This window comes from Mus caroli, unplaced genomic scaffold (assembly GCF_978045245.1).
Source record: "Mus caroli unplaced genomic scaffold, Mus_caroli_1 scaffold_17, whole genome shotgun sequence".
Lineage (NCBI taxonomy): Eukaryota > Metazoa > Chordata > Mammalia > Rodentia > Muridae > Mus > Mus caroli.
Genome location: NW_028227272.1, coordinates 33361191 through 33387864, shown reverse-complemented (window position 1 = coordinate 33387864; position 26674 = coordinate 33361191). Strand labels below are relative to the sequence as shown.

The following is a 26674-nucleotide window of genomic DNA, read 5'->3' as shown; positions in this document are numbered from 1 at the left end:
CTCTTCCTGCACTTGTTGTCTTTATTGTATGGACGACTACAGAGAAATAGCTGTTGAACATTCAAATTTGTCAGCCTGAAATGGGTACTTGCCTTTAATCTCAGCGCATGTAGGTATATGCACGTGGAGGTTTGTGAGTTCAAGGCTAATCTGATCCACATAGTGAGTTCCACACTAGCCAGAGCTTCTCAGTGAAACACTGCCTCAAAAAAAAAAAAAAAAACAAAAACAGAATTATTATTTTAAAGAAAAGTGTGTCAAAGAAGCATATTTCAAAGTTTTGACTCAGTGCAAAATGAAGCATTTAATGAATATCATGTAGGGGCATTCAACAGGGTAAGACTCATCCTCTTCTTTCTAGGGTTCACACTCCTATGAAAAAAAGGCAGCACACACACAAAATGGAATAGGTTTATGTAACTAAAGATTTAAATGACACAGGAAACTTTGGTAATGACCCAAATACCCAAGAACAACTGCCCATTTTTCATATTTTTATTTGATCAAAAATGGACAGTTAACTGTAGATGTGATTGGACAGGGAGGTTCATGGCCTACTGGTGAAAGACTGGGTAAGAGAACCAGCAAGGCTGGTCTGCTCAGATTTTCGGTCTATCTGTGAGAAGGCCCATCTCTATGGTATTAGTCAGAACCCCTCCTAGAATGAATATTTTTATAACCTACTATCACGCAAGGCTGGTTAAACTTCTGCTCACAATCATCAACATGGAAGGGCAGGCAGGGGAAGTTAGAACAGGCTTTCTAGGCTTTATGGTGGTCTTCAAGGGATCAGGTAGGGTTCTATGATCCATCATGGCAAAGAATATTTTTTCATGGGCAAACTAAGGATTGAAACTAGTACCTTGAGCAAGCTTCATGATGAAATGTACAACTGAGCTACATCCCCAAACTTAAACTGCCATTTACTGAGTCTGAACATCAGCAGAGAACAAGAACAAACCATTTAAAATTGGCAGACGTAAGTACTAGGCACAGAGTCACATGCTAATAATCCCAGAATTTGAGAGGCAGATTCAAGAAGATTATGAAATCAAGGTCAAGATGGGGAATATGGGGGTTCAAGGAAATATTATGCTACATAATAGCAAAGCTCTCTCTCTAATTAAATCAGTTATTAGAAATCTGGTTGACTATCATAATGGGTAGATAATTTTGCCCACCTGACAGGATTTGGTTAAAAAGACCTTGGATACAAACCTCACTGTAGATTATTTGATTTGGGGTCTATTGAGATGGGAAGACCCATTTTATATAAAGGTGACACTATACCATTGTCCTAGACTAAATAAAAAGAAAATGAGCTGAGAGCCAGCACTTATCCTTCTCTGCTTCCTGACACCAGACACATGAGACCAGTTGCCTCATGCCTTCCCCACCATGAAAACCTACCTTGGAAATCATGAAACAAAGTTCCTGCTGTTACTGAAGTCCTGGCCTCTCAGTGCTTGAAGGTCAATGTTTATGAGATGAGAGCTAGTAGGGAGGAGTCCAAGATTTACCCAAGAAGCACTGCTTGGGCACACGACAGCAGAGGGGGTCTCATCCACAAAGTTCCATCTTGGTCAACTCATAGGGTACAAAGAGGTTGTACAGGGGAAAGCACAGAGCAGAAAAGGAAGCATGCAGTTGTGTCTGCATCATTCAGGGCACATAGCTCTGTTTCCTTCTTCTCCAGAGCATCAGAACATATCAACAGACAGCATCCCCTCAAGCCAAGTCCTTTTTGCTTCTTTTAAGACAGCTGTATTTCTTTTCTGTAGGTCAAACTTCACAGGAGTTTACAAAACTCACCCAGTGAGGGTGTATCAGTTTATGCACAGGATTTAAAAAAAATGCCTAATATTCTGATGTTCTATAAAGATTACCAGACATTCTGGATTCTATACATCTAAAGAAAGGTGATTTAGCAGGATTATTTTCTGACAGAGTCTTAGTCCAACGGTAAGAAAGGTCTTCAGTTGGTTTTAGATATGAGTATTTCAGTTTAATTTTTAGAATTGTTTAAATAAGGAAGAATGCAATAAAATAACAGACATCTAAGTCTCTGTTACTCAGACCTGAACATGTCTACCGCCTTTCTCTGTGGTCGAATCACCCCAGTGGGCAGGGATGGGTGAGCAGCAAGCCTCTGCCCCTCTGCTGTATCCTGTTCCCTGTTATCCCTAGCACTTCCCTCTTGACACCCAGCAATTCTTCTAATGGGAAGCTTTACCTTTTACATGGGTGGGATATTACCTGGTAAGTTACCTACTGACTGTAAACCCATTACTTAGGAAGCAGAGGCAGAAGGATCAGACATTTAAGGCCATGTCTGTGATCCCGGTGCTCTGTAGATGGAGTCAGAAGAGTCTGAAGTTCAAAGTTCATCGTGTGTTTGAGGACAGCCTGGGCTATCGTGTGAATTCCAATCCAGCCTGGCTTACATGCAGGCCTTTCTAAAAAAGGAAAATCACAAGGCTTTGTGGGGCACAGCTTTTATGCCAGCACTTGGAGGCAAGGACAGGGACTTCTTTGTGAGTTTGAGGCTAGCTTAATCACAGTGTGAGAATGAAGACATCCAGGGCTATCCAGAGAAACCTTGTCTCAAAAAACAAAACCAAACAACAACAAAGAAAAAAGATAAAACAAGAGAATCAAAAGCAGCAGAAGAAATGAGAGTGTTTGCCATCTTATTCTTCAAGTTTGGGTAAAAACATATTAAAATCTGCAAGTAAAAATCACCATAGACAGTTTTATTATCCCGATAAAGTTGGGAAGATCCTGTGCAACCAGCCTTGATATTATTAGGTATTTTCTTTAAAGATCTCTTTAAGCGTTAACTTATTTAGAAAGACAGGTTATTCGTGCCCTTCCTCATATGACACAATATGATGGCATTATTGGCACAGAGACTGCAGGGAGGAGCCATGCTTACCACACCTGAGTTCTGGGCACACATGCTTGCTCACATCCCCCACCACATTTACCCCCAACTCCACTCAGCATTTCCTGTAAGGGATGTAGTGAGACTTGCCTAAGGCCACACTCATTTCCCCATTCCCTCAGATATTGTGGAGATAAGACACTAGGGGAGGGGCTTACAGATGCCTTTAAAACCCTGAGTCTCAGTGCTTGCAGGATCATTTCTTCTCAGTGTCCAAGCCAGCAAAGAAGCAACTCATCAAGATGAGTCTCGGAGGTGTTTCAGAGGCCAAACCTGCCACACCAGAAATCCAGAAGATTGCTGATGAGGTGAGTGGATGTACTTCAGGAAAAGATGTGATTCCAAACCAAACTTCCAGAATTTGATTTATGAGTTGGCCTTGCGTTAAGACGGTGGGAAATGACAGAAATCAGAAATACATGATTTTGTTCAGACATTTATACAGATAAACAATGCACTTCAGAGAAATTTTTAACAACACAAAAATAAAATCAGCCTAATCACACTTTTTACTGGAGCCTCAGTTTCCCTAGTAGCTGAAGGTAAATTCATGCTGGATCATCTCTACATCTCACAGTCTGATCCCAGGAGCTCTAATGACTGATGGAATTTTCCAATCACTCTAGTTGAAGCTGATATATGGAGGCTCCTAAGGTTGTGAAGGAACTCTGAGCTGATTCCAGGATGCTACACCCACTAAACTATCACAGGCAAAATAGAAAATAAATCAATGTTTCTCACAGGTTAATACATGTTGATTAACTATCATCTCTATAAAAAGATGTATCATGTTACCTGTTTTCGAAAGAATTGTGAAGGTAGGTTTGCAATCTGTCACTTTATTTTCTTACATCATGTTGTTGTCATTTCTGAAACTGAATCTTCCTGGAGGACCAGATCAGTGTGGTTTGTTATTTGCTTATGTGTTTGTGTGTTTGTTTGAGATTTGGTCTTGCTAGATGGTCTAGCATGTAGGTAACTCAGGCAAGCCTCACACACAAGGCATTCCTGCTGCCTCAACTTCTCAAGTGCTGAGATTACAGGCATGTGCCACCATGGTAGGAACCATCAGATTTTATGTGAGTAGAATAGATGGGAGCCTTCATGCTTAGGGCACTGAATATTCTGGAGGGGGTGACAGGCCTAAAATTCAGTGACTAGATATTTGAGGATAAACAGTTTTCAGTCATAGGTATATTTCAATAAATATCTTGGAGCATTTTATTTTTGAGGAAGGTTAAACTTTAAATCTTCATTAGAATCCTCACACCAAGTTGGTGTTCTCAACATTAAATGTGCACATGAGTGACCTGTTGCTGTAGACAGAAAGCAGATCTGACTAAAGAGGACTCATTTTCTTCCAAGGTCTCTGGAAGTGTGGGCACTCCTATCCATGACTTCACTTTTCTGTAGGACCAGATATAGGAAGCATCCTGGAAGGACTGAGGGAGATGGGGCCTTAAAATAGGATGACAATGAACAGTTATCCATTTCACCTGTGAGAAGAAAGAGCTAAAAGGACTAATATATACCATACATAAAAAGTGTTTCAAAAACAAATATGCACACATGAGTCACAGTTAACATTTCTGTTCAGTGAAATAAATATCTTCCTGTTCCAGGAACCAGGGTTGTAGGGGATAGACAGGAAAATATAGGTATCTGAAATAAATCATTTACAGCAGATTTTATTGATTTTATTAATAGTTGGCCATCTGGTTATTTAGAGAAATTATTCTTTTGAAGCAGGTGCCATCCTATTTTTTACAGAAGTCCATACCTCACAAGTTCCAGTGGTTCTTTAGCCTCTAGCCTCCCAAGTGCCAAGCACTACTGGAGGGTGACATCCTGCCTGGCAAGAATAATTTTTGAACATGATACTCTCATTAGTTTTTTGAGAATTTCATAGATACATAAAACATATTTTGATAACACAATTTTTAATTTAGGAAGCTACTAGAAGGGCTTATCTTGATAATTATACCATCTGTGGATGATATCTCCAATAACAATATTTAATAGAAGAGTGTTCATATAGGTCTAGATAAGCAGATTGAAACATAGATATTAATAAGGTCACCTCACCTTGGAAGGAACATTGCTGTTTTAAAAGCCTTGGTTTCTGTCCCACCTCTCAGTTGATCTTCAGCGTCCCCAGAAAGGCAAGGATGCATCCTATCCTACTTTTAGATGATGAAACCAAGACTTAAAATGCTTAAGAGTCACCCAGATGAGACACTAACTGCCCTTTCCCCTTGAACATCTTCAGTACACTGTGGAGCTCTGCAGGAATGAGGGGAGAGAATGCACCAAATTTGCCTTCTCTGTGGAAGCCAGGGCCTCAGGCTTAAAGCACCATGGGAGATGCATAGCCAAGAACCATTCCATAGGGACCTTTCCTGAGTCACTCCTAGGTATTGAGCAGCTGGCTATAAGCTGAAAGAAAAGGCTCATATTACCCCCAAATTAGCAGTATAGAGCAAATCAAAATATCCAGGGAATATTATAAAATAAGCCTTAATTAAGTACTGTTTCATGCACACCAGTTTAAGACCTAAAAGAACATTAGACACTGCTGCTAACTTCCTTACTATCAGTTAAACAGGTACAGGGTGGTGGCTCAGCTCCCAGATGTCACTTATCTGTCCTGTCTTGCTGGAGAAAGCCTCAGGGGACAACACCCACTAAAGTGTTGAGAGGCAGAGAAGCATCATTCCCCTAAAAAGAACATGACAGGTCATATATTATGAAACATACTTATTAAATCAGGAAATTCAGTCTACCCCTCTGAGATTATGGTCTGTTGGATCCCCACACAGTGTCAGGACAGAGGGAGTTACTGTATCCCAAGAATAATCTGACAGATCCAGAGAAAATCTCCATTATGTGCTGTTTACTTTGTATTTACTGATCAAAGATAGACATACTTATTGGGCCCTTCATTGCAAATCATAACTGTAAAGTGAGTGAGTGTGTGTGTGTGTGTGTGTGTGTGTGTGTGTGTGTGTGTGTGTGTCTGTGTGTGTGTGTCTGTGCCTGTGTCTGTGTGTGTCTGTGTGTGTGTGTGTTTTAAGTGTTGAGACAGGATTCAATCAGTAGCCCCAACTAGCCTGGAACTTTCTATCTACCCAAACTGCTCTTGAGTGACATTCTCCTGCCTCAGTCTTTCAGTGTCTGAGATTAGAGGTTAGAGGTTTGAGCAGCCAACCCAGGCTCATCAGCATCTCTAAGGACTCTCAGCAGTATGAGGTTCCTAGCTTTGTGAAGCTGACAACCTGAGTCAACACAGCCCTAACATCATCCCTTACTTTCCTCTCATAAGGTCAGACCTCAGCTTGAAGCGAAAACCAATAAGAAATATGAAAAATTCGAAGCTGTTGAGTATAAAACTCAAGTCGTCGCTGGAGAAAATATCTTCATTAAGGTTAGACACCAACCTCCCTTATGCACTTATGTGATTGTTTCCTGTTGCCCCAACTATACCTTCATTTCTACCACTGGTCTTTAATTAAGCCACTTGTAAGTGGGAACTCCCAAATCCATCTGATGACATGATATTTGACCTTGTATTTCCTCTTGAGTACAGAAAGCTTTCTTATGTGGTTCCTAATTTCTAGAACCCTGTAGAATATAGTGGTGGAACAGCAAAGACATTGGTTTGCTGCCAAGGCTGCTTATACAGTAAGCTAGATGTGGAGGCTAACATTTTAGTGTATGGGAATTGGCCAGTGTCTTAGAGTATTTTCCAACTCAAAACTTCCTAACTTGATGTGTGATCCAATTACATGCACTTAAAGAAGAACTTCAATGATTAGCTGAAAGAATAATTCAAGCCACTTCCATCTTTTAAATGAGTAGTTATTGATGTAGTTGAAATTATATTTTAAATTATTTTTTATACATGAGTGTTCTGTCCATATGTATGCATGCATGGCAGAAGAGGGCATCAGGTTCCATTATAAATGGCTGTGAACCAGCATGTGGTTGCTGGGATTTGAACTCGGGACCTCTTGAAGAGCTGTCAGTAGTCTTAACTACTGAGCAATCTCTCCAGCACCCAAATCATTCTTTCATAGCTCAAGCAGGTCCAACTGATGGCACTCTAGCAACAGTATAAAGCCATACTTATAGTATTTTATAAATACATTTTAGGAGCTGGAGAAATGACTCAACTGTCAAAAGTGAATGCAGATTTTGCAGAAACCCCAAGCTCAGTGTCCAGCATCCACATTAGGTTGCTCACAATCATTTGTAACCCCAGTTGTAAAGATCTGGTACCTCTGGTATCTGAGGGCACCTGTTCCTATGTGAGCATAGCCATACACAGACACATAGACATACACACAACTTTTCTTATGTTAAAACAGATTTTATATGAAAAATCAAATTAAATGGTTTTCTGACATTCTTGTGATATCAAGGGAAACAAAAAACTCAACTGTGGATAATAAATTGGAGCTATATTTATCTCTATGAATTAAACAATATCAATTCTGATTACTAAGATAACAGAGAGTCAAATGCCTTTACCTCCTCTGCTTTGTCATTGGACCAAGGCACAGTGGCATTTGTTTCTTTTTTAAAAATAGTTACTTAAGCTATATGTTTTTAATGTGTTCAGTTTTTTGGCTTTTTTTTTTAATGACATGAGCTGAACTAGCCAGCTCAACATGAGCCACTCTCAAAGCTGGGTTGTATATGAGGACTGGACCAGCTCAATTCAATCTAATTTGAGTTCCAATTATGTTTGAGGCCTAAAGAAACACGTGAGCTAACCCCAGCTGTGTCCTCAGAAGGGACTGGTCCCTTCCATGATCTTTACATCTAAGAAAAAAATGGGGTGGGGATGATTGTATTCAAAGACAGGAAAATTTCCACCAAAATTGGGATTATTTTGATAACTCTGATTATCTAAATATGAACATTTCATATCAACTCCTTCACATATTTCATTAATACAAAAAATCATCAGAAAATAATGTTGGTAATTTTTTTCCCTTGACCACTCTATTTCAATGTGATTTCTTGCTCCTCGGCCTGAGCCCCACCCCACACCCCTGGTTCTCTCCTTCACCCACCTTCTGCTATTAAGCCTTAGTTTCCTCCTTCCTTCCTGCAGGCTGGCTATTGACCCCATTGCTTTCATCCAGTCACTAGATTTCATTTGTTACTGGTAGGGTTTTCTGTCTGTCTTGAATCCCCCCTGAGAGAATGGTAGAGGACCCCAGGCTTTGATGTTAAGTTGTCCCGGGGTTGACCTTTGTTCCACCTCCCCTGCTTGTTCAATCTGTTCATACTTGTTCCAAATCTATGTGATCCCAAGATCTTCTGTAAACCTAATAATCCTGTACCCTGAACAGAAAGGATAGTGGGCTTAGGATGTGCCAAGTCCTGTCCTACAAGTAGGCCACACCCCTCTTCAACCAATCCTCACACACACAAAATAAAATCCATGAAACAAACCTAAGCCACTTTTACCTTGTTACCAATCAGAAAATTGATCTCTGGAAATGTAAATGACTCTGGAAGTTCACACTAATGCAAGCACAAGCACAAAGTCCAGATTTCCCTCTGGAGTAATGGCTGTGCTGGCTCTGGGAATACCAACCAAGTTTGCTAAAAAGGAACTGTTTTCCAAATAGGAAACAAATGCTTTTTAAAAAGATCCACTGTAGAGTGAGGAGAATACAAACGCTGAGCATGGGACACACCTGTAATCCCATTCCTCTGAAGAAAAGAGGATTCCCAAGTCTGAGGCTAGCCTGGGCTACACAGACAGATCCTACCTCAAATTAAAACAGACCCACAAGAGAAACAAAATGATGTACATGTTGGCACCTAACAGATCTGGGTGCCAATTTGGGCTGTGCCACATAGTCACTGAGAGCTTTATGGGGGGAAAAAATTACAACTCAATGTTTTTGGTTTGTGGTGCTTAGGATGTTTCGGTTGCAGTTTCTTTTGTTGTTGTTGTTGTTTTGTTTTGTTTTGTTTTGTTTTTGGTTGTTGTTTTGACTCAGAATCTCATGTATCTCAGGAGGTCCAGGAACTCAAACTCCATATATAATTGAAAAATGACCTTGACTTTCTGCTCCTTTTGCCTCTAGTCCCTGAGTGCTGACATTATAGGCACACACCATGGGGCGTATGTGTTGCTGGTAGACCAAACCCAAAGCTTCATGCAAGTTAGGAAAACACTCTACTAAGTAAACTGCATCCCCAGCTCCAGAAAAATCGTATCTTTAAATCTGTTTCTGGCATCGTTCTGACATTGTTGGTGTAACAGATTTTTTTCAGACATACAGGAAGGAATCAGTGTGATCACACACATGCACACAAATGTGCATGCACATACAAACACATTTTGTATGATGCTTACAAACACTTTTATCATACTGACATAAACTAATTATAAACTGTGGTCAGTAGCATTTTAATATTAAGGTAGGGAGGGATATCAGAACACAATGTCTATTGTAGAACACAAAACTTATATTGTTCTAATAAAGAAAAAAGTAGCAGTTCTTATCGGGATGGTGTAGGACCCAGGTTCATGACCAAACTACCACTGGGAGTGTTGCCCTGATGGTGCCTAGGCCTCTTTATTTTTACTTTAGAAAAGGAGGCAGCCTTGTGGGCATTCATAAAGTAGGTTTGCAACACAGCAGAGATATGGGGACCATACAGTCCATATTTTCTAAAGCAAACCTGAGTTTCTTTTTTTTTTTTTTTTTTTTTTTGGTTTTTTTGGTTTTTCGAGACAGGGTTTCTCTGTATAGTCCTGGCTGTCCTGGAACTCACTTTGTAGACCAGGCTGGCCTCGAACTCAGAAATCCGCCTGCCTCTGCCTCCCAAGTGCTGGGATTAAAGGCGTGCGCCACCACGCCCGGCCCCAAACCTGAGTTTCTTTTCCCTTATCAAACTATATGACAATTTTTCTCCCAACTTAGAAGTCAGTAAAGAGAATCACCAGAAATACAGGCATTCCTCTGCTCCTTTCAAGGCATCATGAAAAGAAAATGTGACTCTGGAATGTAATCTGTGCCAAGATTTTAATGAAAAGTATAATAGATTAAATCTAGATGGATAGATAGATTAGTGGATAGGAGTGCTGGCTGTTCTTGCAGAGGACTTAGGTTTAGGTCTTAGCACCCACGTAGTAGCTGACAAGGAACTCTGACTCCAGTTCTAGGGGATTTAACCCCTCCTCTTAAGGCTTCAGGAATTGCATGCATGTGATATCCTTATATGTAAGCAGGCAAATCACTTATATAAATAAATTGAATAAAATATTTTTTATAAAAGGTTTTAAAAATAAATCTCAGAAATATGTTTTCTATCATACAGTTAGCTGCACTTTTTCCCAAAGTACAAGTTGACAAAATTTCAGTTCATTGGTGTTGCCTTGGGCCAAAAATGTTGTTTCAAGAGAGCTTTGCATATCACAAGAAAGTTGATCTGTTATATAATTGAGGTCCACGTGAATAAACTTTCTTTCTTTGCTTCTTTCTTCTTTTCTTCTTTTATGTCTTTCAGATGGATGTAGGTCATGGTTGTTTCATTCACATGAAAGTCTTCAATGGACCTACTGGAAAAGATAATTATGAACTTCATGGTTACCAGACTGACAAAACCAAGGATGATGAGCTGACCTACTTCTAAGCAGCAAATTCTAAAGTGATCTGATTCCTCTCAGTGGAAAGAGATTCAGCCATGAATAAAGAAATATTCCTCAACTAACTGTTTGTCTCCCTCATTACTCAGTATTGGGTTGACATTTACTTCCTAGACAATTGTGTTTAAACATGGAATGTTTCATGAATTTCTGTGTCATCTTTGGGCAACAGCCATGGAAATCTCCGTATCATTTCAGTTTTTAATATACATGCTGCCATACAGAGCACAGTGTTCATGGTTGAGAGTTGATATTCTACAAAAAATACTGGAAACCTTAGAAAACCTATGGCTCAGTTGCAACTGTGTAAAGGATCTTTTCACCCCTTCCTCACTTCAGGTGTACTGGTGGCTGCCAGGAAAGCTCACTCCTTGGTCCCTTCAGTTGCCCAGGACCCAGCATGTCACCTGTACTTTCATATTTGAAAATTAAATTTGTATTTTACAAGTCTTGTTTTGATACAACCATAACTGATAAGTAAGTTGCTCTTTCCCCTCCCCTAGGCTTCCTGTGCACTTGAGAGTCAATTGCAGAGTTTTCCATCACCTACAAATGCTTCCTGGTGCTCAGTAGTACAGATAGTAGTGTAAACTTCCCATAAGGATATTCTCTCGTACCCAACAATCAAGAGCAGGAAATGAGCACTGACGGCACAATGACATCTAGTCTCCCAGTGCCACTGAAGCTTCTCTAATTGTTGCAATATTGTCCTTTATTACAGAGGTCCAGTTCAGAGTTATGTATTCCACCTAATTTCTGTCTTCTTTTAACATACTTTTAAAATTAATTAATTAATTAATTTGTGTGGATGTGGGTGTGGGTGTGTATGGACAACTACAGAGAACTAGATATTGGCATTCTAAGGTTGTTAGTCAGGTATGGTGGTGCTTGCCTTTCATCTCAGCACTTGAGAGGCATGTGGAGCTCTGTGTGTTCAAGGCTAGTCTGATCAACATAGTGATTTCAACACTAGCCAGAACTTCTCAGTGAAACACTGCCTCAAAAAAAGAAACAAAAATAGTTAAAGTGTGTCTCAGAATCATATTTAAAACCTTTGCCTCAGTGCAAAACGAATCATCATGACTGTCCAGAGGCATGTATGAGGGTAAGACTCATCTTCTTCTTTCTAAGGTTCACATTCCTGTAACAGCAGACAGCACAGAAAGTAAAAGTGGGATGGGTTTATGTAATCAAAGTTTTAAATGACAGAGGACACTTTGGAAATGGAGTCCCAAATATTTAAGAGTAGTTGTCCATCTTTAATGATTTTAATTGTCCAAAAATGAAAGGCTTACTGCAGATCTGACTGGACAGGGTGAAAGATTTTGTAGGAGAACTGGCAAGGCTAGTCTGTTTCAAATCTTGATCTATCTGTGTAGAGGTCCATCTCTGTGGTACTGGGCATAATCCCTCCTAGAATGAAGATTGTATGACCTCCTACAAGGCAAGGAAGGTCAAATCCTAAACTAAAGGGCAGGGGAAGTTTTGAACAAGGTTTCTAGGTTTTATGGCTGTCTTCAAGGGACTGGGTAGGATTCTATGATCTGCTTTGTGAAAGACTATTTCTTTCTTGATGACACTAGGGATTGAACCTAGTGTCTTGAGCAAACTTGGCAAAGAGCTCTACCACTGAACTATATTCCTAACCTTAAAGTATGGCTTACTGATTCTGAACATCAGGAAAAACAAGCCAGTTAAAGTTGGAAGATGTTAGTCCTGAACACAGAGGCACTTGCTTATAATGCCAGAATTAGAGAGACAGATTCAAGAGGATTTGAGAGAAAGATTAATGAGTTCAAGATCAAGATGGACTACATGAGGAGATCAAGGAAAACCTGAGTGTGCTACAGAAAGGCAAAATTCTGTCTCCAATGCAATCATCTATTAGAACTCCGGTTGACCATCATGATAGTTAATCCTGTCAACATGACAGGATTTGGTTAGAAAGACCTTGGATACAAACATCTGCATCTCACTGAAGAACGTTTGATAGCAAGCTCTCAAGCAAAGTCCCTTTTCTTCTTTTTAGACAACCTTATTTCTTTCCTGTAAGTCAAACCTCACAGAAATGTACAAAACTGACAAAGTGTGTCCATTGATGTACAGGATTAAAAGAAGCCTGGATTCTGATGTTATATACAGATTATCAGATACTGTAGGTTCTGTAAATCTAAAGAAGGGTGATTTAAAAGTTGTTGCTGGCTTTTTTTAACACAATTTCAGCCCCCTGGTAAGAATTTTAGTTGTTTTTAGATATGCGTGTTTCATTTTACCTTGTTTCTAGAATTATTTAAAAACAGAAGAACACAATAAAATAACAGACATCTATGTCTCTGTCACTTAAAACTCAACATGTCTAAGTGACCACCCCCTTTTTCTCTGGTGGCATCACACCAGTGGGCAGGAATGGGTGAGCAGCATGTCTCGGTCTTTTTACTGTGCTCTGCTCCCTTGCACTTCCCTCTTGACACTCAACACTTCTTCTAAAGAGAAGCCTTATGTTTTAAAAGGTTGGTCTATTGACTGAAAAGTTACCTAAATACTGCAACCCCATCACTTGGGAAGCAGTGTCAGAGGATGTAAGGACACACCTGTAATCCAGGCAGGAAAGTAAAAATTTCAATGTTTATAGTGAGTTTCAGGCAAGCCTGGGCTACAGAGCCAGATCATCCTGGGCTAGTTTCAATCCCCTCTAAAGAGAAAGAAAGAAAGAAAGAAAGAAAGAAAGAAAGAAAGAAAGAGAGAGAGAGAGAGAGAGAGAGAGAGAGAGAGAGAGAGAGAGAGAGGGAGGGAGGGAGGGAGGGAGGGAGGGAGGGAGGGAGGGAGGGAGAGAGAGAGAGAGAGAGAGAGAGAGAGAGAGAGAGAGAGAGAGAAAGAGAAAGAAAGAAAGAAAGAAAGAAAGAAAGAAAGAAAGAAAGAAAGAAAGAAAGAAAGAAAGAAAGAAAGAGGAAAAGGAAAGGAAAGGAAAGGAAAGGAAAGGAAAGGAAAGGAAAGGAAAGGAAAGGAAAGGAAAGGAAAGGAAAGGAAAGGAAAGGAAAGGAAAAGAAAAGAAAAGAAAAGAAAAGAAAAGAAAAGAAAAGAAAAGAAAAGAAAAGAAAAGAAAGAGAGAAAGAAAGAGAAAACACTGGACCTAGTGGCATACATCATTAATCCACTTCTGTGGGCCAGAGGCAGGCAGATATCTGGGAGTTCAGCCTGGTCTACACTATCAGTTCCAAGACAGTCCATGGTTGTATACACAGAAATCCTGTCTCAAAAAATAGATAAAAACATAAATAAATATAAAAATAAGAGAGAGTATGGGTGGGGAAACTACTTGTATGTTCATGGGCATCTCAATCTTTAGGTTAGGTAAGTTTTCTTCTATAATTTTGTTGAAGATATTTACTGGCCCTTTAGGTTGGGAATCTTCAATCACTTCTATACCTATTATCCTTAGGTTTGGTCTTCTCATTGTGTCCTGGATTTCCTGGATGTTTTAGGTTAGGAGCTTTATGCATTTTGCATTTTCTTTGATTTTTGTGTCAATGTTTTCTATGGTATCTTCTGCCCCTGAGATTCTCTCTTCCATCTCTTGTATTCGGTTGGTGATGCTTGCATCTATGACTCCTGATCTCTTTCCTAGGTTTTCTAACTCCAGTGTTGTTTCCCTTTGTGATTTCTTTATTTTTTTATTTCCATTTTTAGATCTTGGAAGATTTTGTTCATTTCCTTCCCCTCTTTGATTGTGTTTTCCTGTAATTCTTTAAGGAATTTTATTGTTTCTTCTTTAAGGGCTTCTACTTGTTTACCTGTGTTCTTTTTTTTATTTCTTTAAGGGGGTTGTTTATGTTCTTCTTAAAGTCCTCTATTAACATCATGAGAAGTGATTTTAGATCTGATTCTTGCTTTTCCTGTGTGATAGTGTATGCAGTACTTGCTATGTTGGGATGATGCCAAGTAACCTTGGTTTCTTTCTGTTGCTTATGTTCTTATGCTTGCCTCTTGCCATCTGGTTATCACTAGTGCTACCTGTCCTCGTTATATCTGACTGGAGCCTGTCCTTCCTATGATCCTGGTTGCATCAGAACGCTTCAGAGTCCAACTGTCTCTGTGATCCTGTGTTTCTGGGATCCTATGGTACTGAGATGCCGGGTATGTTAGAGTTCCTGGGAGTCAACCTGCCTCTAAGACTCTGAGATCCTAGTGTGACCAAGTTCTTTGGATCATGGGATCCTATGATCCTGGATCTGTTAGAGCGCCTGGGAGTGAAGCTTCCTCTGGATGTTATTGGACTGGCTGCAGAGTTCAGTTCCAAGGTCTGTTTAGGGCTCTGGCCCAGACTGGAAAGAACCCTTGCCACTGGTCAGGTGAGGTTCCTGCATCCCTGGATCCCGCTGGTCCCAGTTGATCCTGTTAGTGTTGGGACATATGTTGTGTCCTCTTCACCTCTAATCCTATGATCCTGGGCATGTTAGAGCACCTGGGATTGGAGCTTCTGGTGGTTGTTGTGACACTGGCTGCAGAGTTCAGGCCCAAGGTCTGCTGAGGGCTCTGGCCCAAACTGGAAGGAACCTGTGCCACTGGTCGGGGGTGGTTCCTACATTTCTGGATCCTGCTGGTCCTAATTACTCCTGGTATGGGGACAGATGTCGTGTTCTCAACACCTCTGATCCCATGGGCTAGGATAAATTTTGAACATGATATTCTCATTAGTTCTTTGAGGATTTTATACATACATAAAACATATTTTGAGCCTATAAATTTTAAGGTAGGAAGCTATGGGAAGACCTTATCTTACTATTGACACCATCTGAGGATCACATGTTCACTAATAAAATTAATTTAGAATTGTGTTCTTGCAGCTCCAGAGAAGCAGAATGAGACATAGATATTAATAACGTCATCTTAGCCCAGGAAGGGGCTTTTCTGTTTTAAAATCCTTGATTTCTGTACCACCTCTAAGTTGGTCTTCTATGCCCCCAGGCAGGCAAGGATGCATTCCATCCTATTTTTAGAGAATGAAACCAAGTCTCAAAATTCTTAAGAGTCACCCAGAGAAAAAGCTAACCTGTCCTTTCCCACTGCAACAACAGCCTCTGCACCCTGGAGAGCTCTGAAGGAAGGAGGGGAGGAAATGCAGCAAACTTGCCTTCTCTGAGGAAGCCAGGGTCTCAGACTTAAATTACCATGAGAGTTGCATAGCCAAGAACCATTTTATAGGGGTATTTTCTGAGTCCCTTCTGGCTGTCAAGCATCAGGCTACAAAGGCTGAAAGAATTGGCCTCTGTTTTCCCAAAATTAATAGTGTAGAGGAAATCAAGATATTTAGAGTAAAAGATATTTATAGAGTAAAACTTAATCACTATTTCATGATCTTAGGTTTAAGATCAAAAAGGTCATTAGCCACTGCTGTCAAATCCTTTACTGTCAGGTAAGCAGGTTCAGGGTGGTGTCTCAGCTCCCAGTTGTCACTCATCTGTCCTGTGTTGTAGGAGACAGCCTGAGGTGACAACTCCCACTAAAGTTTTCAGAGCAGAGAAACAGACAGTTTACTGTCTGTTTACTTTTAGTTTTAGGAAGCATTTTCTCAATCACAGCAATCATTCCCCTTCAAAGAACACCACAGGGCAGATACTATAGAAAGCCCTTGTTAAGTCAGGGGATTCAGTCTATTTCTCCAAGATTATGGTCTGTTGGGTTCCCAGGTCTCTGGTCTGGTCTCCTCAGGCCAGAGGAGGTTATTGTATCCCTTGAATTATCTGAAGGAGCCCAGAGGAAATCTCCACTAAGTGTTTTTTACCTTGTAAACTGAACAAATGTAGATGTAACTATTGGCACATTACATTGCAAATCATGACTATATTGTTTTTTCTTTGTTTTTTATTTGTGCGTGTGTGTTTTGTGTTTTGAGGCAGGATTCAATAGGTAGCCCTAACTAGCCTGGATCTTTCTATATACCTCAAACTGTACTTGAATAACATTCTCCTGCCTCAGTCTTCCAAGCTCTGTGATTAGAGGCTAGAGGCTTGAGCAGCCAGCCCAGGCTCATCAGTAACTCTGGGGACTCTCACCAGGATAAGGATCCCAGATTTGTAACTCAGGAAAACTGAGTCAATATCACCCTAACATCATCTCCTACTTTCTTCTCATAAGGTCAGATCACTGCTTGAAGAGAAAAACCAATGAGGAATATGATAAATTCTAGGCCATTGAGTATAAATCTCAAGTCATTGCTGGACAAAATTACTTCATTAAGGTTCGATGCTTAACCTCCCTAACTGCACTGATGTGATTGTTTCCTGTAGTTTCATTTCTACCAATGGTCTTTAACTAAGACACTTGCAAAAGGAAGACCGCAAATACATTAGATGACAGGAGAGTTATCTTGTTTTACCTTGTGAATATGGAAATCTTTCTTCAGACCTATGTTAAGAAGTTAGTGTGACCACACATACATACATGCAGAAGCACACATGTGTGAATACACTTATAAACCTATAGTACCATATATAATGGTATACTTTGGGTAGTAGCATTTGAAGATTAAGGTAGGAAGTGATATCAGAGTACAATGTCTACTGTAGAACAGAAAACTTTCATTGTTCCAGCTAGTCAGAAACTGCTCTGCCAACAGAAGCTATCCTGTAATCTGGCCTGAGACAAGGACAATAGGTCAACAATAGTTTACAGACTTCCTCAATAACAGTTTCTAGCCAATATACCCTGTAAATGGTTCTAAAATGTCCATAGTTATAGACTCAACCCATTAAGATAGAGGTCACCTACCCCCAAGTTGCCCTAGTGTACTTTAAATCAAGCCTGACAGCTTACTTTTGGGTTCTCTCTTGGTAATGGAAGACTCAATATGCTACACTTCTACAAAATACAATATTCTTGGCATTTACATACTATTTAAGCCTGGGGTATCATTTTTTGGCAAATCATAGACCTCCCTACAAGACATGCATCACTTTGCCTGGCCCACATTTTCATAATCTTATCATATTTTAAAATTATCTGTATCTCTTCCTCCCCAAATATTATGCCCATTCTCCTTTCCCAACTTCAAGCCATCAGCTCTCTATGATGTAAGAAACCACACTCCTTATACTACCAGTTGGCGTTGAGGGCTAAGTGACCTTCTCTAGGGTCGCTTCTCTTTCTTTTTGGAGCAGGTGAGGATGTGACAAACATTTATATACCCTTATAGCCTGGCTTTGGTTCAATTAATAATTATAATCTAAGGGACACACTTTCTCGTAGCTTATAAATCCAATAAGAGTGGGTTTTCACAACATTTCCCCCCTTTAGATCAAGAAAAAGCTTTGTAATAACAATGAAGTATATATTATAAGAACAACTATGAGAACTATCGGGGTCAGAATTATTTTTCACAGTATATAATCCATTTGGCAACTTTGGAGAAGATATTTCAGTATCTATCAGGTATATTTCATTGCTTTTATATATCTTAAATCATTTTCTTATCACCATTTAAGTGTTATAACCGCTAACCCTTACATCATGAGTTTACCAACCATAAAATATCTTCTTAGATTTTGAAACACTTCCTTAGATCCTTTACAACGTAACCTTTCATGTCCATTAACTGTTATGAATCTTATACCTCTTTTATCATATTTGAATATTGTACCAATGAAAACTGTAAAGCTTAGTGTACTGGCTAGTTTTGTGTCAATTTGATACCGCTGGAGTTATCACAGAGAAAGGAGCTTCAGTTGAGGAAATGCCTCCATGAGATCCAACTGTAAGGCATTTTCTCAATTAGTGAACAAGGGGGAAAGACCCCTTGTGGGTGGGACCATCTCTGGGATGGTAGTCTTGGGTTCTATAAGAGAGAAGGCTGAGCAACCCAGGGGAAGCAAGCCAGTAAAGAACATCCCTCCATGACCTCTGCATCAGCTCCTGATTCCTGACCTGCTTGAGTTCCAGTCCTGACTTCCTTGGTGATGAACAGCAGTATGGAAGTGTAAGCCGAATAAACCCTTTCCTCCCCAACTTGCTTCTTAGTCGTGATGTTTGTGCAGGAATAGAAACCCTGACTAAGACACTTAGTAAAGACTGTCTAATCTTCAATGCCATTAGCAAACTAAGGAGGGTAAAGTGAACCTGAGTTAACAGGAAGCGCAGAAAAAGCAGCTTCCAAACCTGTAAAAGTGACATAGACTTACTGGCTATCTGGACAGTCACCTAAGGCTCCTCTATGTTGGTGGGGCATCCATCTTCAGCTACCAGACCCCGATGTTTTGACCGACATTATTGTGTTTTTTGGTTTTTGGTTTGTTTGATGCTGGATCTTAGGTTGGCTGTCCCATCTTGTCTAAGCAAACTATGGCAATCAACTTCCCAGTGTCCTGCTTGTCCACATTTTGGACCGTGTACTGCTGTCAGCAGTCAACCTAAGGGCCAGTCATAGCCCTGTGGCCAGCTGTACCACATTTGAAAAAAACTTCAGGTGGAGATTCTACTGCAACCAACCATCTTCATTGAAAGAGATTGATGAGGCTGACTTGAGCAGACAAGTCTGTCTGTCAAAATCCTTTATTTTTTTTTATTTAAAACTTCCTAAATGACATTCTGCGGGTCTCTGAGATATTTGAAGACCATCTATCTATCAACAGCATATCTAATTAGACAAACTTGTCTGTTTCTAGTTACTTGTTTTGTCTGAACTTTGAAACATATATGTGGCTAAATAAAGCCTACTCTTTCAATTAATTACATTAGTATCTAGCATGACTAGATACTAATGTAATTACTAGTTCTGAATGCATAAAAAGGTGTCATTATTGACTGAACACTAACCTGCATTTCTTAATTATCCTTCACCATTTATGATAGTAGTTTCATAAGCTTAGGACATTCAATTACATTTTTAAATGAGTTGTATTACACGTTAAAGATATATATATATATATATATATATATATATATATATATATATATATATATATATCTTTAAACAAGTGTTGAATCATCTATACATTATGGTGTAGCAACCATAAGCATAAATTTCTATCATTACACAAAATCCCATACCAATCTAAAATATTTGAGAACTGTTGTTCCTTTCTTAGTCTAAAAGGAGGTGCAACAATTTACCCATCTTTTCCCAGCTGGATGGCCTGGAGCAACCCCACCATAAAGGTGAAATGGTATAGCCCCTACTGACTTGGCTTGGAGTCTCCCCACCATGGTAATGACATGGTTCAGCTGGACAGGGGTAGAAGGGAAGAACAAGAGACTTCTTATATGAGCTTGTTGTTTTGGTTTTGAAGGCAGTTACAGCAGAGAAACCTCTAGCAGGACACAGGCAGAACAGTATTCTAGTAAAGAGAGCTAATGATCCCTCTTAGGTTTGGAGGAACTCAGAAGAAAGGTAGAGCAGCACCAGAGAATGGCACACATAGAAGGATTTCTAAAGGAATAGCAGTTTAGTTATAGGATCAGACTTGTAAACAGATAATTTTTTGTATAGTTAAGAAAATAAAGTTACCTTGCTGAGCTATCAGTATTATAACTCCGTTTATATCTCCAGTGTCTCTATTGGTAGAGATATTAGATACTTTATGTGATTATCAGACTATTTAAGGTTGAATCACCTTGTAGGGTTTGAAATAAATTACTTAACTCAACTAGTTAGTCCAATTATGGCCTGTAGCCAATTAATATATACTAGCAACTTTTGAAAAACATTAAGCTTTTGTGGTTGATGTCTTATCTGTACCTTTTGTGGCTGGGTTTTTGAAGACCTATCTTATGTCCTAGATCGATGATAGAATCTCCTCCTTGTATTTTTCAGCTTTAAACTACCCAATAAGACAAAAATTATCTGTCCTTCACCAGATATTTTTTTTCTAAGGTATGTGTATTCGAACTACCCATCAACATATCATCCATATAGTGATAAATTATAGACTGAGGAAATTGTTTACACATTATTTGTAATGTCTGCTGTACAGAATATTGACAAAAAACTGGGATTGTTCAATATTCCTTGTGGCAAGACTTTCCACTTGTACCCTTTTTTTTTATTTAACCATTATTGATTTTATTTGTATAAGTACAGTGAAGCTGTCTTCAGACACACCAGAACAGGATATCAGATCCCATTACAGGTGAATGTAAGATACCATGTGATTGCCAGGAATTGAATTCAGGACCTCTGGAAGAGCAGTCAGTGCTCTTAACTGCTGAGCCATCTCTCATGTTTACTCCACATGTTTACCTCATATGGCCTTAATCTTCCAATCTAAAATTCTACTCCTATACATTTAACCCATTTTAGACTAGGTTTCACCCAAGATATTGTCTCAGGAGCTTTGTATATACATTTTGAAATGACAAAGTTGGATTACAAGAACCTTGTGAAATTTTTGTTGTACCTACTTCAATATCCACTAGGCTTTCAATATCAATTCCATCTAATTGTAATTTTAATTCCGGTCTCTAATCATTTATAGTACTTTAACAAAATATGTGCTTCCTGTACCTTCAAAATGTCTTGTTCTATCCATGAGAGTAGAACAGCACTCTCTGTCATACCAGACACTAATTTTTCCAGTTGGTCTCTAGAATAAGCTCTCCTTGGGTGACATGGAACAAATGGCTCACATTGCTTTTTGGTGAGACCTGAACAAAGCCCCTTAGGCAGTAATTCATGGTTTCAAGGGATTGTCTTCTGTACCTCTGCATGATCTGAGTCCTGTGTCTACACTTTCTACAATTTTTACTTACTTCAGGAAGCTTTCTCCCTAGATTGTCATCAGAGAAAATATTATCCTATGGAACTAATTGTCTACATATTTAGAACATAACCTCGTCTTCCACAGGCAATGAATTGGACATTCTGAGCTCTCCTACTTTTAGTAATTGTATGTTCCATCACAGCAGCACTGGTCTCATTTGATGAAATACCCACAGTAGTTTTAATGCATTCATAAATAGGTGTGGATCTGGCCTTAAAAGTCTAATAGCATTTTTCCATTTAGCATTCTTAAAAGCTAAAGATTCAATTAATACTCTCTTGCATCTGGAACTGATATTGCTCAATTTACAGTTGAAGTTATCTTGGTAAATGGTTCCGATTGTCTTCATTGAAGTTCATCCTTCTTGCAAGCATTTAAGCCTACTGTATGACATTGCACTAAAGAGACATCATCACACAGAATCTGCATTTGAAACTCAGCATATTCATTTTCACCTGGCAACTGATCCTTGACAATATTAATACTTCCAGTCTTATTATGTGGCTCCATAGCAATAGCCTCCACTCTCTACGATACCAGTCACTATATTTGAGGGCCAACTTCTAAGATAGCTGTTATTTAATCTTTCCAATCTTTAAGAATTGCATGATTTCTCATAGCTTAATTATTTAGAATTTGTTTATTATATGGCTAGTACATGTTATAGGCTACAATCAACTCTTTAAATCTCCATAGATCTAGCATCTCTATGGGTTCCATCCAAATTCATCATAACCTGTGAGTTACTCTTCTGGAGGTAACTGTTTTACGGTAGCTAGAAAAATTATTGTAGTTTCTCTAATAGTCCTGTATACTGGTAATATTAAAAGGTGTCTAGTTTTTCTTTGTAGAGGGAGGTGCTGATACTAAAGTCTGGATCCCTAATGATTCTTGATTTGGCCAATGACTGGGCACAGGGACAGATAGGACTTCCAGGTCCCAGAAGGAGAAAGGAGGTGCAGGGAAAGAGAAGGAAGGGGCTTTTGCCTCCATGCATTGGAATGAGAAGAAAGCAACAGTCATGTAAGGCCTTGGGGCAGCTAGGGTCTGCAGTTTCCGCTAAGGAGCTGATCTTGGAGCTAAGCCAGGAGAGGCCAGGGTGCTGGCTGCACGGTCTCAGACAAAGGTGGAAACATGTATTTAAAATTACATGCAAACCAGCATTTCTCTACCCTGGCTATTGACAAAAGGAATGAGAATAACACTAATGTCAGGGAGAAGGACAAGGGAATGTTTTTTCTTCTATTCTCTGATGTCACTTGGAGGACAGAGAAAATTGCAACCAATATAATTAGTTCTATGGTGATAATTAAAATGAAACAATACAGGGTACAGATGCCCTCTGCTATAGTGTTATTCCATTTTTAACACAGAAAATACTTTCTTTTTTGAATCTTGCTAATTCTCTCTTTTCTTTGGAGACTTGATTATATTCAACTTTAAAATTTCTTTGTATGACTGTCAATACTCATTTTCTTTCCTCTTTTCAGCATCTATGCACATTTTAATAACATTTCTTCTTATTTCTCTGTTACTGCTTCAAAACATATATCTTCCCCACCATTGCATTTCTCCAAGAGGTTCTCATTATGCATTTCCTACTCTCTCCTGTCTCCCTTCAGTCTTTCTTCTGCATGTGTCAGTAGCTTTGCCTGCAGAGAAGTTCTGCCTGTTCTATTGCCCTAGTTTAAGATGTCAACTCTCTATTATGGAAAAAGTCCCACCCATACTGAACCAGTTGGCTTTGGAAGCTACATGACACATTGGAGGCTTGCCTTTCATTTTTGAACAAGTGAGAACGTGACAACATTTACATATTCTGTTAGCCTGGTATCAACTCAATCAAAACACAGGGATGCTTGCTCTCTCTCTCTCTCTGTCTCTTTGTCTCTCTCTCTCTTTGACTCTGTCTGTGTCATTTTTTCTTGGTTTGTTTTTCTTGGTTTTTGTTTTTATTCTTTTCAAATTAGTTAATCATTATATTTATTTGCATCCCAAATGTTGCTCCCATTACCCAGTCCCTCCTTGCAGACATCTTCTGCCCATCTACTCTCCCCATCACCTATGAGAGGGTGGCACCAGCTTGGGTATCTGCCCAACCCGTCTCATCAAGTTTCTACAGGAATAGGTGCATCCTCTGCCACTGAGGCCAGACAAGGCAACTCTCTGCTACATATGTGCAGGGGGCCTCAGTCCAGCCAGTGTGTGGTTTTTAGATGGTAGCTCAGTCTCTGGAAGTCCCCAGGCGTCCAGGTGAGTTGACACTGTTGGTCTCCTTTAGGATTGACATCCCCTTCAGTTCCTTCAATCATTCCCCTAACTCTTCCATAGGGGTTCCCAACATATTTCCCATGCTTGGTTGTGGGTATCTGCATCTGTCTCAGACAGCTGCTGGGCAGAGCCTCTCAGAGGACAGCCATGCTAGGCTCCTGTCCACAAGAAAAACATAGCATCAGTTATAGTGTCAGGGATTGCCCATTAGATAGATCTCAAGTTGAGCCAGTCACTGGGCAGACATTGCTTCAGTCTCTGCTCCATTTTTGATGCTTTATTTCTTTTAGACAGGAGCAATTTGGGGTCAAAAACCTTGTAGATGGGTTGGTATCCCCATTCCTCCCTCCATAGGGCTCCTGTCTGGCTATGAAAGAGGACAGATTCAGTTTCCATATCTCTGCTGTTAGGCATTTTGATTAAGGTCACCCACATGGAGTCCTGGGTGCCTCCCACGTCTCAGGTTTTTGGTACTTCGTAAAGATTTTCCCCAACACCCCACCTGAAGTAGAAACTTAAGGGTTCTTTGAAATGTGATGGATGCTGTATTGCTGGGGCAAACACATGAAAGAGTGTTTTCCTAAATCAGAGACATTGAAAAGATATTTTGGTAAAGCTGACACATGAAGGATTGTTTTGCTGAAGCAGACACAGGTAAAACGATGTTCTGACAAAGCAAGCATGTGAAAGGTCATGTGATAACGGATTCATTGCTGATGATACACATGTATTTGGTCTCCCTTAAAGAGTTGAGCTCATTTTGTCTAGATTACATAGGAGAAATGCACCAAAAATAAAAATATTCTACAGGTATGCTGGTAGCTTCTTGTTGGTTCCAAGGACTCTGGCCGATTGGCAGACTCATATCAGCTGTTACAGACTCACATGCTGAGGCAAGACACATGGTGGGACAAGACCTGTGGAGTACACATGATGTTTGAAGGGAGCATAAATAGGATTCAGTGAACACTGAAAGAGCCTGAGGTTGGCTTGCTTGCTAGCTAAATGTTTCCTGGTCTCACATCTTTGCTGATCTTTGCTTCATTGAGAGAGAGGCCCAGTGGAGGACTTTTCCTAGTGTTCCTGTTGGCCTGAATTCATTTTGGTTGATGCCTACTTGTTCCTGTTAGGTCTGTTGCTGCTGCTGCTGCTGCTGCTGCTGCTGCTGCTGCTGCTGCTGCTGCTTCTATCCCAACACTACCAAAGTGGACTTCAGGTATATCCATAGAGTGTTTGCAAGTAGATTAAGCTGTTGCTGCAGACCTGTGAACTGAACTGCTGATGTCCTGACAATGCAGATGGAATTTGCTCCAAATAAATTATTTCTAAACAGATCTACTTTCTTTCTATTCCACTACCTCTTGTAGGTGGTGGGCCAAAGGGAGGTTAAAGTATATAAGAACCATCGTTTAAAGAAGAATATGAAAAATTAAAGTTACACCCATGCCCCACTCACAGCAGCTACATATTTCTATTCATTCTCCTAGCTGCCTAGGCCTCTCTCCTGTCACACCTATACATGATCCTACCACCACTTCCTTTTTGTTTACCTTTACTGGGTCTGTCAGTGTGTCATGGGCATTCTCTACATTTTGGCTAATATCCACTTATTAGTGAGTACATACCATGCATGTCCTTTTGTGTCAGAGTTACCTCACTCAGGATGATATTTCCTATTGCCATCAAATGCCTGAAAAACTCATGGTGTTTGTTTTTAATAGCAGAATAGCATTCCACTCTGTAAATGAATCACCTGTTCTGTATCCATTCATCAGTTGAGGAGCATCGAGGTTGCTTCCAGTTTCGGGATATCATGAATAAGGCTACTACAAACACAGTGGAACACAACTGACACATTTTTTTCCTTACCTAATAAAGACAATATCTGAGGGTCATCCCAACAATTTATGAAGTATAAAATGACTTTCTGGTTCTGAATACAGTGTGGAATAATTAAATCAAGAAAGTTAATCCATCCATCATTTCAAAAATTCAATATTTTTAATGAGATGATGGATAAGAACCCAAGGAGGAGGGTTTCTATCTTGCAGTGACACGTGCAAAGAGTATAAATGGAGAAGAGTTTGACCTGTCTTCTAAGACATGAATGAGGCCAACATCTAGCATCCAGAAACTGGGAAACTACATTGACATGAGGTTAGGAAGAGGCTGAGCATCAAGGCTTAATTGTGTCTTGTATGAAGTTGGGTTTTGTGCTCTCTCTCTCTCTCTCTCTCTCTCTCTCTCTCTCTCTCTCTCTTTCTCTCCTTCCCTATCTCTCCCCCCTCTCTCCTCTCATTTCTCTTCTTAAATCAATAGAAAGATCTGATGTGAATTATCCAGAAGTATAATATCATTGAGTTTGTGTTTACAAAGTCACCCTGGCTACTGTGATAATAACATATGGCTCCTGATAATTTTTAACAAGAAGGGGCAATGTTGGCTGATGGATCATATTGGGCAATAAGAAGGTAAGTAGAACCCTTGGGCATCTTCACTGAGCAGCTCGCTGGATGGCTGCCAGTGTCTTTAACCAGGCAGGAGGAGACTCCAGTGAGGAGCGTGCATCAGTCAGAGTGCTCAGGGGGGAAAGACCCAGTGGGATGCAAATAGACACAGGAAAGACTTCATTGAGTCAGCCTTATTAAAACTGCAACCTCAGCTGAATCACACCTGAGAGGCTGGAAAGTCAGAGGCTGCCTGGTTCTTGAGGATGACTGCCTAGGCTGTCAGAGTATTCCCACGGCACCTGGAACTCCTTGCTGGAGAGGCCAGCAAGTGAGTCCACAAGGCCTCACCCAGTAGCTCTGACTGGTGTGGAACTCACTATGTAGATCAGGCTCTCATTGAACTCACAGAGCTCCACAGACCCTCAAGCCCTGAGATCAGAGGCCAGTGCCATCACTCCTGCCTGACAACCTTTGAATGTCAACATCTAGTTTTCTGTAGCTGGCCATCCAATGAAGACAACAGTTGCAGGAAGAGCCAGTCCCTCTCTGGCACCAAACACCTGGAAGGTTGCTGGAGATCTTC

The 26674-nt window shown here is 40.0% G+C and overlaps 1 protein-coding gene and 1 non-coding gene across 2 annotated transcripts; one reads left to right on the top strand and one right to left on the bottom strand.

Annotated features, from left to right (window-relative positions):
- The first annotated feature begins 432 nt into the window (after positions 1-432).
- LOC110284088 (stefin-1) lies at positions 433-10606 on the top strand. The gene is made up of 4 exons (XM_021149708.1): positions 433-450; positions 3187-3252; positions 6267-6368; positions 10481-10606. Exons 1-4 carry the CDS (start codon positions 433-435, stop codon positions 10604-10606), a joined length of 312 nt encoding a protein of 103 aa, XP_021005367.1.
- Positions 10607-10743: 137 nt separating this feature from the next.
- LOC147000636 (U6 spliceosomal RNA) lies at positions 10744-10848 on the bottom strand. Its single transcript, XR_015045805.1, has one exon. It is a non-coding gene; the product is annotated as a U6 spliceosomal RNA (small nuclear RNA).
- Between the last annotated feature and the right edge of the window lie 15826 nt (positions 10849-26674).

Excerpts from the sequence above, each read along its gene's own strand:
- LOC110284088 (XM_021149708.1), top strand. Across the intron at positions 3,253-6,266 it reads TCCAGAAGATTGCTGATGAG|GTCAGACCTCAGCTTGAAGC; the intron begins GTGAGTGGATGT and ends TCCTCTCATAAG. Across the intron at positions 6,369-10,480 it reads GAGAAAATATCTTCATTAAG|ATGGATGTAGGTCATGGTTG; the intron begins GTTAGACACCAA and ends TATGTCTTTCAG.